General features: G+C 38.0%; 1 protein-coding gene across 1 annotated transcript; it reads right to left on the minus strand.

The window, feature by feature from the left end:
* Positions 1 to 2,213: 2,213 nt before the first annotated feature.
* On the minus strand, positions 2,214 to 8,391 carry fitm2 (fat storage inducing transmembrane protein 2). The gene is made up of 2 exons (XM_061736948.1): positions 8,216 to 8,391; positions 2,214 to 6,242 (listed from the first exon to the last, which is right to left on the minus strand). The coding sequence occupies exons 1-2, from the start codon at positions 8,389 to 8,391 to the stop codon at positions 5,630 to 5,632; spliced, it is 789 nt and encodes a 262-aa protein (XP_061592932.1). The 3' UTR covers positions 2,214 to 5,629.
* Between the last annotated feature and the right edge of the window lie 4,774 nt (positions 8,392 to 13,165).

Below are 13,165 nucleotides of genomic sequence, written 5' to 3' on the forward strand. Positions count from 1 at the left end.
AACCTTGTGTTAACCTTGTAATGACAACCAACAACAATCTTCTCTTCAAACCCACAGAAATATGGACAATTAATCCATTTCCTCAAAATATCAAGCTACTCCTATAACTAAATTTACACCCAGCACAAAATAACACATATGCACATGTTGGTTTATGTAGAATACCACAAACTACACAGCACGTAGTGGAGGAAACAGACATCGGGGCTAAAGGGTAAATCATGACATTTTTAGTTAAAAGGGGAACTGAGAATTTCCATGTCTGGTGGACAGAAGCTTAAAGTTTTAAAAGGACAATGAGGCCCCCAGACAAAAATGGGAAGTCTTGAACAGCTGCACCTTTAGTTAACCTTACACTTCCCATGCTACAAATGGTTTAAACAGCTACACAGGTGGTAAAAACATCCATTCTGAATAGTGTAGGATGTGTACGTCATTGCATGGGTATTGTATTACTGTACAGGTACTCTGATGGGTGAATACAGGGCTTTGAGTTGTCAAGAGGCAGAATTAATTGTTAAATGAAACAACACAATCCTAAATGATGTGTTGCTAATGTAACCGTTGAAGTATCTGCACTGTTCAGCAAAGCAATACCAGGCCAGAGAGATCACTGGACTTTACTGTTGTTTGTCACCTCCTCCTCTTCATCGTTGTTGCATCATTTATACATTTATGATCAAAGCTGTCTCATTTATTCCACAACATGGGATTTTTAATGCATCTAGAGCAGGGGTCTGCAACCCGCGGCTCTTTAGCGCCGCCCTAGTGGCTCCTGGAGCTTTTTCAAAAATGTTTGACCTTTTTTTTCCTTTTTTTCCATTTTTCTTCTTTTTGTCCCTTTTCTTCCTTTTTCCATTCCTTCTTAATCTTTTTTCTCGAAATTTTGACTTTTCTCTCGACATTTCCACTTTTTTCTGGAGATTGTACTTCAACATTAATCTCGACATTTCAAATTTTTTTCAACATTTCGACTTTTTTCTCGACATTTCCACTTTTTTCTCGACATTTTGACTTTTTTCTCAACATTTCAACTTTTTTCTCAACATTTCGACCTTTTTCCCAACATTTTGACTTTTTTCTTGACATTTCGACTTTTTCTCAACATTTCCACTTTTTTCTCAACATTTCCACTTTTTTCTCGAGATTGTATTTCAACATTAATCTCGACATTTCAATTTTTTTCTTGACATATTGACTTTTTTCTCAACATTTTGCCATTCGCCTTCATTCTAAGGCTCATACAAGACTTTTCATTTTTTGCGGCTCCAGACATATTTGTTTTTTGTGTTTTTGGTCCAATATGGCTCTTTCAACATTTTGGGTTGCCGACCGCTGATTTAGAGGATAAACGATCCCTTATGTAGAAGAAGTGAAAGACAACTTATCTGAAGGCTAAAGGAGTGAGTGCAGAGGATTTTTCTTCTCTCCGCCAGACTTACCGTTACGGTTTGTTAATGCAGTTTACTTTTCTTGCTTCACTCTGCCCCTTAAATAGAAGCTTTGCCCCTTTTTTTGTGCTTTTGTTTTGATGGCTAGCCTTTAATATGTCTTTTTTCTGAACCATCCACTCTTCCGGTTTTACTTCCGGGTTACTGGTTGAAGTTGCAAGTTGCTTTATTGCTGGTTCAACATATTCTTGCAGTAATTTCTTTATGGGCAAAATTTTAACATTCCAAGACTTCAAAAATAAAGATACTCAATGTTTTCTGCCGTCAGTACGCTGAAACCATGGCTGAAAACGTTGAGACAAAGATAATGACCCACTATCTCTCATATATATATATATATATATATATATATATATATATATATATATATATATATATATATATATATATACGGTATATATATATATATATATATATATATATATATATATATATATACATACATAGTAGTCATATAAATATTTGAACTGTATGCTGCCATTTGTTGTTTTGTAACTAACTTTGTTATATGAGTTTTCTGGAGAAATTGACAAATCAGCTCTTTTGACTGAAATCCTGCTACCTGATGGATCTGTATTTCTGTATCACACAAAGAGTTGAAGTTGCACAAATCCTAGTTGTGATGTGTAGCCATTGTATTTCACTATGATCTTATACTTTTTATTTTTCTATTTAGTCATATATATATATATATATATATATATATATATATATATATATATATATATACACACACACACATACTGTATATATGCATTTATGGTGCTTTTTATTCTGTTTGTTCATAAGCCTTAATTTATTCAGTTGCCACCAATGACCAATAAATTATAAAAACTGAATTTACAGAATTAAGCTTTTATTTGGCCAAAACTCAGTAATTAAAATGAATGAATTAATTAATTATACAGTACATAGTGCTGAAAAAAAACGTACCAAGAGAACACATTTTCAGTACATGAATTTAACAATAAACTTATCTTTCAGGCACCAATTTAAAATATTGTGCACCTTTATCTTTACAGGTATCACAATATGATGAACTGTTAGCTTTATAAACCAGTTTAGATTTTTTTTTTAATCCACTTCAACAGCCTAGAGTGCAGTTTAAAAAAAAAAGTATATTTTCAGACTCAACAGTTTGCCTTTTATCAGTTTTTCAGAATTTTAGCAAATAAACAATAAAAACACATGCAGGTAACTTCAGCCCTACGTGAAGCATTTAAGGAACAGGAACAATACGGTAAGTGTTCATTCTGAAGGTAGTTTCCAACATAAAAAGCACAATTTGTATGAATTAATCAGCATATATATATATATATATATATATATATATATATATATATATATATATATATATATATATATATATATATATATATATATATATATATGTATATGTATATATATATATATATATATATATATATGTATATATGTATATATATATATATATATATATATATACATATACACCAGTGCTGCACAACTGGAGTAAACATTCTTGAGTTCCCACTCATAAAAACTACCAGTAGGCTATTTGATCAGAACTAAAACAACGCAGTGTAAGGCAGACGAGCAGTAGTGTAGTGTGAGCCACAGAGCCCTGTAGCACCCTATAATGTAATCATTTCACCCTATAATGTAAAGATTTCACCCTATAATGTAATAATTTCACCCTATAATGTAAAGATTTCACCCTATAATGTAATAATTTCCTGAAAATGTAATAACGCCTGAAAATGTAATAAAATTTGCATTTAACTCAATCGAAAATGTAATAAAATCCAATAATGTAATAACTTCACCAATAATGTAATAAAATATCCTGACTGATATTGTAATAACATTTTTACCAATAATGTAATACCTTATTACATTATTGGGAATTTATTACATTTTCAGGCGGGTCTTTTTTTTTTTTCTTTTTCAAAACTGATAATGTAATACTTGACAAATAATGTAATAAATAAGTTCATTTTCAGTCCAGAGTTCAACATTTTGTGTTTTAAGTATCTAAGAATGTTCTATACGCTGGATTTGAAACACCAGAATGACTATTGGGTTAAATTGCAGACTTTGAGTACCATGTAATAAATTAACAATAATGTAATATATTATCAGTAAAAATGTTATTACAATATCAGTCAGGATGTTTTATTACATTATTGGTGAAGTTATTACATTATTGGGTTTTATTACATTTTCGATTGAGTTAAGTGCACATTTTATTACATTTTCAGGAAATTATTACATTATAAGGTGCTTCAAGGCTGAAGCTGAAATATATTATATACTATAAACAGTGGCTAAAAAAAATAAAATCAGCCATTGACTAAACAGCTGTCACTTCCTTTTCTATCCCAATGTTCTTCAGACTCTATTCACACTGTATAAAAGTATCAGTCTATTCCATTTTCCTCCATGAAGGCTTGAAGAATGTAAATAAATATGGCAAAAAGAGAAGCTGTAGATGCAAATAAGGCAAAGCGAGAACTGCCAAAGGAAAGTTTTGACTGTATAAATTGTATTGTTTCATAGGCTTCGCTGTCACCCATTTCTCAGTGCCTGTTTATTTCTATTAATTACATATAAGGGCATTCAAATGCAAGACTGATACACTGACTTTTACTAACAAACTCAAAATGTCTATCAGGTTATTCACTGTCCCATATTTAAATGTACATGTACAGCAATTAGTTTCAAAATTCATTTGATTGATTCTCTGTGCTCAATATCACTAATCGTGTAAAAGTAGAAGTGTAAATCTGGCAGCAAATCAGGAGCAAATTTCAAAACAGAAAAATTGTCTTTTTTTTGCATTCCCAAATGATTGCATGTAGACTGCAGCAGCACTGACAAATCTATGGTACTAATCACGTACAGCTCACTCCACATGACTCAAAGAGATAGCAATTAATCATTTATGGCTAGTTCTGGTCAAAAGTGCAGATTTTTTAAATAATAAAAGTGACCATGCTCAGCTTTTAGCATATTTATTTATCACTGAATCAGTGCTGTATTCTGTGCTTTCAATGTTGAGTTAATGTCACACATCAACACAGATATCTACACGCCGGTCCTACCTGGGATTTAATCAAGAAATTATGAGCATGTCAGGTAAAAATTAAAATCTGACACTTGGAATCAAACACCCTTGGGAATAGATTGAGTTTTCAGCATCAGCTACAAGGGTGATGCAGCCAAACGACTCTCAAACCTTCTGAGTTACAACTTATACACAGACTGAAAAAACACACTGAATAAAAGCAATAACATCAATTATATTACTGTGTGATGTAAGTGATGTTATGAATAAACCCCTTCTCAGTCTAAAATGTATTTATTCCCTATAGAAACACAGCAAAGCACTCTTCCTTTTATCTCAGATTTCCAAGTAGCATTTTAGGATAAGCCATTACCAAACACTATAGCGGGACAGACAGGTCGTCTGCACGGGACAGCTTATCTGTGGGACGGGAATGAACTAAAACTGTCAAAGAAGTGTCAAGGCTAGCGTGTTCCCAGATACAGATCATGTCATCTAGGTCAGGGGTCGGCAACTCAACATGTTTTAGAGCCATATTGGTCCAAAAACACAAAAAACTAATATGTCTGGAGCCGCAAAAAATGAAAAGTCTTGTATCAGCCTTAGAATGAAGGCAAATGGCGAAAGGTGAAATGTCGAGAAAAAAGTCGATATGTCGAGAAAAAAGTCGAAATGTTGAGAAAAAAGTCGAAATGTTGAGAAAAAAGTCAAAATGTAAAGAAAAGTGTCAAAATTTCGAGAAAAAAGTGGAAATGTCGAGGAAATAGTCAAAATTTCGAAAAAAAGGCAAAATGTCGAGAAAAAACTGGAAATGTCGAGATTAATGTTGAAATACAATTTCGAGAAAAAAGTCGAAATGTTGAGAAAAAAACGAAATGTCGAGAAAAAAGTCGAAATATTGAGATTAAAAAGGGAAGGAAAAAAGAAAAAAAAAAGAAAATAAAGAGAAGAAAAAAAGGGGAAAAAAAGGTCAAACATTTTTGAAAAAGCTCCAGGAGCCACTAGGGCGGCGCTAAAGAGCTGCATGCAGCTCTAGAGCCGCGGGTTGCCGACCCCTGGTCTATAGTGTGTTGTTTTCATGGCGACTGTAAAATGAGTAACCATTAGCAGCCAGAATGGCTTCGGCTTCAGCTTAGGCGTGCTGTTTCTGTTCTTTTGGACGACACTTAGGGGGAAGTCCAGGAGAGAAAGCAGACTTTAGATACCAAACCCGGTACGTGAGGTACCAGCCCAACAGGCCACATACGGTCCCTAGCAGCTTGTGTGACGGGTCATGGAAGTAAACGGAGGTACAAGCGAACATCCAGACCCACAGAGCCATGATCACATTCAGGGCTACGTAGAGCACGCTGAGCACCGTCCTGGGGAGGGCGGACAGACCCGACGGCCTCAGGGACGCCATCGGCGCCGTCTCCTCCATGATGAAGAGGGCGGAGTAGGACAGGATGAAGGAGTGTCCGGAGATGTCGTAGCCGTGCCAGTGCAGCCCGGCCCGCCTGCAGCTGGCCTTGGACAGGAAGTCCTGGTTAACGAGGCTCAGGGTGTCACTCTCGTAGCAGCTGCCGGTCACCTCCTCGATGTAGAAGAAGGTCTCCGTGCAGACGTACCAGACGGCCGTGGCCACCACCAGGGACAGCAGCCGCCGGCTGAGGAAGGACACACTCCTGCTGAAGGAGGAGTTGGACAGGAGGAGGAACGGGGTCAGCAGCAGCAGCGTCCAGCCCCACGACACTTTCACAAAATACCTGCAAGGAAACAGGGCAGGGACATCCGTCAGTGTTCATCAACGAAACTCATTTCAATCTTCCAACTTCAATAATCTGTACATGTTTCTTTTCCTTGCCAGTAGTGTTGCCACCCGTCACGTAAAATACAGAATTGTCCTTTATTTGAGAAAAAAATGTTGCGTCCCGTATTGAACTAATACGGGACGCGATTTGTCCTGTATTTTCATTAACGCCCCAAACACACGCCTGTCACACACACATCTACACTAAAATACACACGTCTGTCACACACACATCAACACTAAATGTATCAATAATAACAAAAGAAAACACAGGAAACATTAAGGCCAGCTAAATCTTTGTGGCGGGACAACAGGACCTGCTGTGTCTGTGCCCAGGTCTTTATATGTTGTTGTTGTTGTTGTTGTTGTTATATGTGTGTGTGCCAGACAGCGGGCTTCACCTCCAGGTAGGGCTTGGGAATTGGGAATTAAAAGTTGCGTTCCGTATTGAACCAATACGGACATATATTAAGCTCTTATTTATTGATGTCATAATATACAGGTGAAGGTCGGAATATTTGAATATATTGCAAAACTTCATTCGTAGTAAATTTAACTAAAGGTGAAACAAATATATTATTTCCCACTACATTCAAAGTGAGATATTTCAAGCCTTTATTTGTTATCATTTTGGTGATTATGGCTCACAGTTTATGAAAACCCCAAATAAAAAATAAATTAGAATATTTTATGAAATCAATAAACAATTCCATCATCAAAATTATAACAAATAAAGGTTTAACATATCTTGCTTTGCATGTAATAAGACTAGGTAATATATTAGTTTCACCTTTTAAGTTGAATTATTGAAATAAGTTAACTTTTACACCATATTCTTCACCTGTATCTGTATTCTACATCTGGGCTGATGTGGACGTACGTAGCATAGGAGGATATTTCAGTTGCTATGGTTGTCTGTCTGTACAGTCATGCAAGTTCAATGCTATTAAATCAAAGCATTTAGTTTTTTCATATAAAATAAACACATTTCTATGTAGTTTAGAAGTTTTGGGCCTTTTTTCGGCTCCTGTACTGCTGAAATCGGGGCGTCCCTTATTTCTATTTCTGAAAGGTGGAAACCCTACTTGAAGGACAGCAGGAACCGACTGGTTCCACTGGTTTAACCACCGGTGTTCTGACAATTTCTGCTGCTTTGCCAAAAAAATGCTCCCTAATGGTTTTTTACCTTTGTAAAACTACAATTTTACTGTTTTACTCCCTAAACCACTTCCTTTCCCCACAAGTGGTCCTTGTCTCTTGCCAGGCCGTCATTGTAAATAAGAATGTTCTTAATGACCTGCCTGGTTAAATAAAGGCCAATGACTTAATGAATACCAGATAAAGCCATAGAATTGTTTTTTTTTTTTCTTAGTCAATGTTCCAGTCCAGATATCAGCACCACTCAAGGTGACCAAACTTACTTATGATTTCTGAAAAGATCCATGTCTATAGATGATATTCTGGTATGATAATCTTCCTGAGTGGCAGCTGGATCAGAGTTATCAGATCATGAAGTTACCACCCCCTTCAGGTTAATTGATGATTCTAAATTGGGTATATTATACATTTCCTGAATCCTTATGGTCCTGTAAGTATTCCAGTTTTTGTATTTTGCGTCTCTGTTGTTCCTAGTTGACACAGGGCTAAAAGATAGTATATCATTTAGGCGAAAATTGTGTAAAAATGTGTTGTTTATAGTTTAAAGAGCTGCAGTGACCTCTATGTTGGTCAGAAAGATTCACATATTAGCTTCATGAATGCTTAAAAGGTCCCCTTTAAAATGATACCAAAGACAATATTGTGAAACATTGACAGATCAAGCCAATCAAACTTTGAAAATCCACTGTGCGCATGCGCAGAACCAGAAAGTAGCAGTTCTCGCAGGTAGCAGAAATTGTCAGAACACCGGTCCACAATGACAACACTTACACGTTGACGACGTTCCTACTGCTGCTGAAATAAGTCTGCGGGACGAGGCCCAGCTCCTTTAGAACCGAGCCCACGATCGAAATGGCCAGAAATAACCAGGGGAAGTTCCGTCGGAGCGCAGGAGTGTTCCAAAGAGCCAGCAGCGGCGCCACCAGCGCTGCTCCGGCCGTCGCCATGTTGACACAGGGGTGAGCGGGGGGCGGGGCCATAGGGGCGGGGCCCTGACCGCGTCACCGGAGCTCAACCAATCACACTCAAGCTCGCTCTTCTTCTGCGTCTCTTCTTCTTCTGTTGTTTTACAGCTGAACGCGCATTAGCGCCGCACATGAGTCTGGAGCCACATCATTCTCATTATGGGAAAATATCATATACATACAAATAAATGGAAAAACAGCAAACCCTCCATAGTCTGTTTTAAAAATGAAACAAAAAAATGATATAACATCCATAAAGGTACTATTAGAAGAAAATCAGTCTATATATGATTTATATGAAACCATGTTAAAGTCTCTTGCTCTTTAAGTTACAATCTTGTGTTTTTTTTTGTTTTTGTTTTTTAATCCACCTTATTCCTAGCTCCCATGACGCTTTGCGTGAATAATGGGTGCGACTTCCGGCGCGTGCCGGAACCGGCGTTTGTTTACATGCTGAGTGAACGCGTTAACCCTCTTTCTCCCAGCGTTGGGGATATAAAACATGTGGAAACACCACCTGTCACAGCTCAAACGGGAACTTATCATCTTACCTCTGCCTACTGCTGTTGAGGGATGGGAGGACGACCTGAAGAAGTGAAGAAATGCTTAGAAGATGAGAAGTATCTCATTCTTCCCAATGGGCTAAGTGGATACTCCTCCAGGTGGGTAAATATTGTTACTTATCAGTACTCGAGATGAGGGGGGATGAGATCCCTCCTGAAATAAAAACGGTCCAAATCCTCCCCCCTGTAAAACTGCCATCCCTCCTTTCCATCCCTTATGTCATTTCATCAATGAACGTGGTTTTACTGCTATTTCAACATTTAGAGTCATCACCAGAAAAATAACACCAGAAAAATAACTTATTTGACAATTTTCACCTGTTTCAAGTAAATTTTCACTTGAAATAAGTAGGAAAATCTGCCAGTGGGACAAGATTTATCTTCTTATTACAAGCAAAAACATCTAGTTCCACTGGCAGATTTTTTTACTTATTTCAAGTGAAAATCTACTTGAAACAGGTGAAAATTGTTGTTTTTTCCAGTGATGAGTCTTGTTTTAAGTTTAATGAGATTTTTTTTACTAAAATGAGACATTTTAACTAGAAATAAGACAAATATTCATTTTAAGATTGTGAGTTTTTGCAGTGATCCATTTTACTTATCCTGTGAAGGACAGAGTCATATTGATAAGTTCAGAAAAGTGTTTTTTATTGTTGTGTTTTGATGTATTTGATGTAATTCCAGTGGATATTTCTACCTCTGCAGATGTTGATTTTCTTGTTAGTAACACTGCTGATTTGTTGCATTCAGCTTTAGATGAAGTTGCTCCTTTGAAAAGGAGGGTTTCTAGCCACAGGAGCTTAACTCCCTGGTATAATTCAGATATTCGCATGTTGAAACAAAGCGTGCGTAAAATGGAAAGGAAGTGGCACTCTTGTAAGTCTGTAGACTCTTATCGTGAATGGAAAGATATTCTAATAGTATATAAAAAAGCCATTTGCAAAGCCAGAACAGCTTATTATTCAACGTTGATAGAGGATAACAAAAGTAACCCACGTTTTCTGTTCAGCACTGTAGCCAGGCTGACAAAGAGTCACAACTCTGTTGAGCCGTGCATTCCTGCAGCTCTCAGTAGTGAGGACTTTATGAGCTTCTTTAACAGTAAAATCACGAGAATTAGAGAAGAAATCAACCAGCCGGTTGTAGGTGTTTCTTCAGCTTTAGCGACTTCCCTAGGCTCTGACTTGCCTCTAGACTGTTTTGATCCTATAGACCTCCCTGAGCTGACTTCACTCGTTAATAGAGCTAAGTCAACCACATGTATGTTAGACCCCATCCCGACTCCACTATTCAAAAATGTTTTTTCTCTTATTGGTACGACAATACTGGACCAAATTAACCTATCCCTAAGTTTAGGATATGTACCACAGGTTTTCAAAGTGGCAGTAATTAAACCTTTACTTAAAAAACCTTCTCTTGACCCAGACACCTTAGCTAATTATAGGCCAATTTCTAACCTTCCATTTGTATCTAAAATTCTGGAAAAGGCAGTTTCAAGCCAGTTATGTGACTATTTGTATAGAAATGATCTGTTTGAAGTCTTTCAGTCAGGGTTCAGAATGCATCATAGCACAGAGACAGCACTGGTTCGAGTTACGAATGACCTTCTTATGGCCTCAGATAAGGGATTAGTGTCCATATTGGTTTTACTGGACCTCAGTGCTGCTTTTGACACTATAGATCATGGCATTTTACTGCACAGGTTAGAGCATGTTGTTGGGATTAAAGGGACAGCTCTACGTTGGTTTAAATCATATCTATCTGACAGGTTCCAGTTTGTTCATGTACATGAGGTTTCTTCAGAACAGTCAAGGGTCTGTTATGGTGTTCCGCAGGGTTCAGTGCTAGGGCCAATCTTGTTCAGTTTATACATGCAGCCGTTGGGAAGTATAATCCAGAATCACGGCATACACTTTCATTGCTATGCTGATGATACGCAGCTCTATTTGTCTATGAAGCCGGATGAGACAGAACCGTTGGTTAAACTTCAGGCATGTCTTAGGGACATCAAGGACTGGATGATCAGAAATTTCTTGCTTCTAAATTCAGATAAAACAGAGGTTATCAATCTTGGTCCAGAGCATCTTAGGAAGGGATTAGATGGTGTTGCGCTGGCTTCCAGTGCAACTGTGAGAAACCTTGGTGTTGTTTTCGATCAGGATTTGTCGTTTAAACCATATGTTAATCAGGTTTGTAAAATAGCGTTTTTCCATCTCCGTAATATTGCAAAAATTAGGAAAATCCTCTCGCAGAGTGATGCAGAAAAACTAGTTCATGTGTTTGTATCTTCTAGACTAGATTACTGTAATGTGTTATTACCAGGATGTCCAAGTAATTTGCTGAATAGGCTCCAGCTGATCCAGAATGCAGCAGCACGAGTGCTGACAGGAATCAGCAGGAGAGACCACGTCTCTCCAGTGTTAGCGTCGCTCCATTGGCTACCTGTAAAATTCAGAATTCAATTTAAAATTGTATTACTTGCATATAAAGCCCAAAACGGCTTAGCTCCGCAGTATTTACAAGACCTGATAGTGCCTTATGTTCCTGGCCGAGCTCTCCGTTCTCAGAGTGCAGGTTTACTCGTAGTTCCTAGAGTATCCAAATGTAGATTTGGAGGGCGGGCATTCTGCTATCAGGCACCATTACTTTGGAACCAACTTCCAATCTGGGTTAAGGAGGCTGACACCACCTCCACCTTTAAAACTAAACTTAAAACATTTCTGTTTAGTAAAGCCTATAGTTAGTGTTTAGTAAACCTCTAGCTGGTGTTGGTAAATCTCTAGGTAGTGTAAACTTTAGTGTGTCAGAGTCAGTAGTCATAGTCGCAGCTATAGAACAAAACTATAATAGTTAGTCTCAAATATAGCTTGGTGGTAGATATGCTGCTATAGGCTTATGCTGCAGGGGGGCACAGACATGATCCGCTGGGCGGTGCCTCTCACCCTTCTTCTCCTCTCCTTTTCCCTGCCTCTCTTCTCCATTACCATTTTTATTTATTATAAATATCTCATAGCTATCATTTTTGTCCATCGTTCCTGTAGTTTCTTGTGCCGGCCCCCCTTTTTTCTCTTTTGTGTATGTTTGCAGGCTGGAGCCTCGGGAGCTGCGTTCTGGCCTGTGTTCCCGCCCCCCCCCCCCCCCATCCCTGGTCATCCCGTTGCTGCTTCCACCTGCCTACGTGGATGTCTGCTGTTGCTGCTTCCGCCTGCCTGCACCCCCACCCCCCCCCTCTGGTCATCCCGCTGCTGCTTCCACCTGCCTGCTGTGTGCTGCTGACGTCCCTCACTCCCCCAGTCTGGCCTTCGGCAGGAGGGTCCCCCCTTATGAGCCTGGTCCTGCTCAAGGTTTCTTCCCTCCTAAAGGGGAGTTTTCCTTGCCACTGTTTGGCTTAAGGGTTTTCTCCCACTATGGGAGTTTTTACCTGCCATTGTTTATATAATAATTGCTCAGGGGTTTATGTTTATGTTTATGTTTATGTTCATGTTCTAGATCTCTGGAAAGCGTCTAGAGACAACATCTGTTGTATTAGACGCTATATAAATAAAATTGAATTGAATTGAATTGAATATTTCAAGCTTACAGAAGGCTGCATTTAACTGCTGCTATGTCATTCCTGCAGTATTTCTGCAGGTGTTTTGGTCACTGCTATTATTTGTAATATATTATATTATTTGTATTCAGCACAAATTATCTGTCCCCATATGATAAAATCCACCATCCCCCCTGATTTTTTTTTACAACTCGACTACTGCTTATAATCTATGAACTAATGTGACAGGTAGGCTACTTGTGAACCTACATTAAGACAAACTGTAAGCCATCTTTTATATTTATTCTTTCAGGTCCAGCTGCCAGTGATGTGCCTGGGGCTGCAGAGCTGGTTATCTGGACCAACTGAGCACCTGGAGTTCCACATTTCATTTGACAAAGACTTCAGATACACACATGAAACACCTCCAGAACTTTTCACACATGCTTCCAAAATTTGTAGATGAATTTGGTACAAAGAAGATTCAGCTCTGCCCCAAATATCTGAATCTCTTGAAAATACAGTAAGCAAATAACAGGTGTTATGTGTAATACACACACAAAATAACCACCAAGAGCACTGTATAAAGCTAGGGGGAAAACAGAACAACAGACTTCATTTTTGTTTTCAGTTTTATTAAAAACACAACCTGAAAGATCCTCCT

The sequence above is a fragment of the Cololabis saira genome, chromosome 12 (assembly GCF_033807715.1).
Source record: "Cololabis saira isolate AMF1-May2022 chromosome 12, fColSai1.1, whole genome shotgun sequence".
Taxonomy (NCBI): domain Eukaryota; kingdom Metazoa; phylum Chordata; class Actinopteri; order Beloniformes; family Belonidae; genus Cololabis; species Cololabis saira.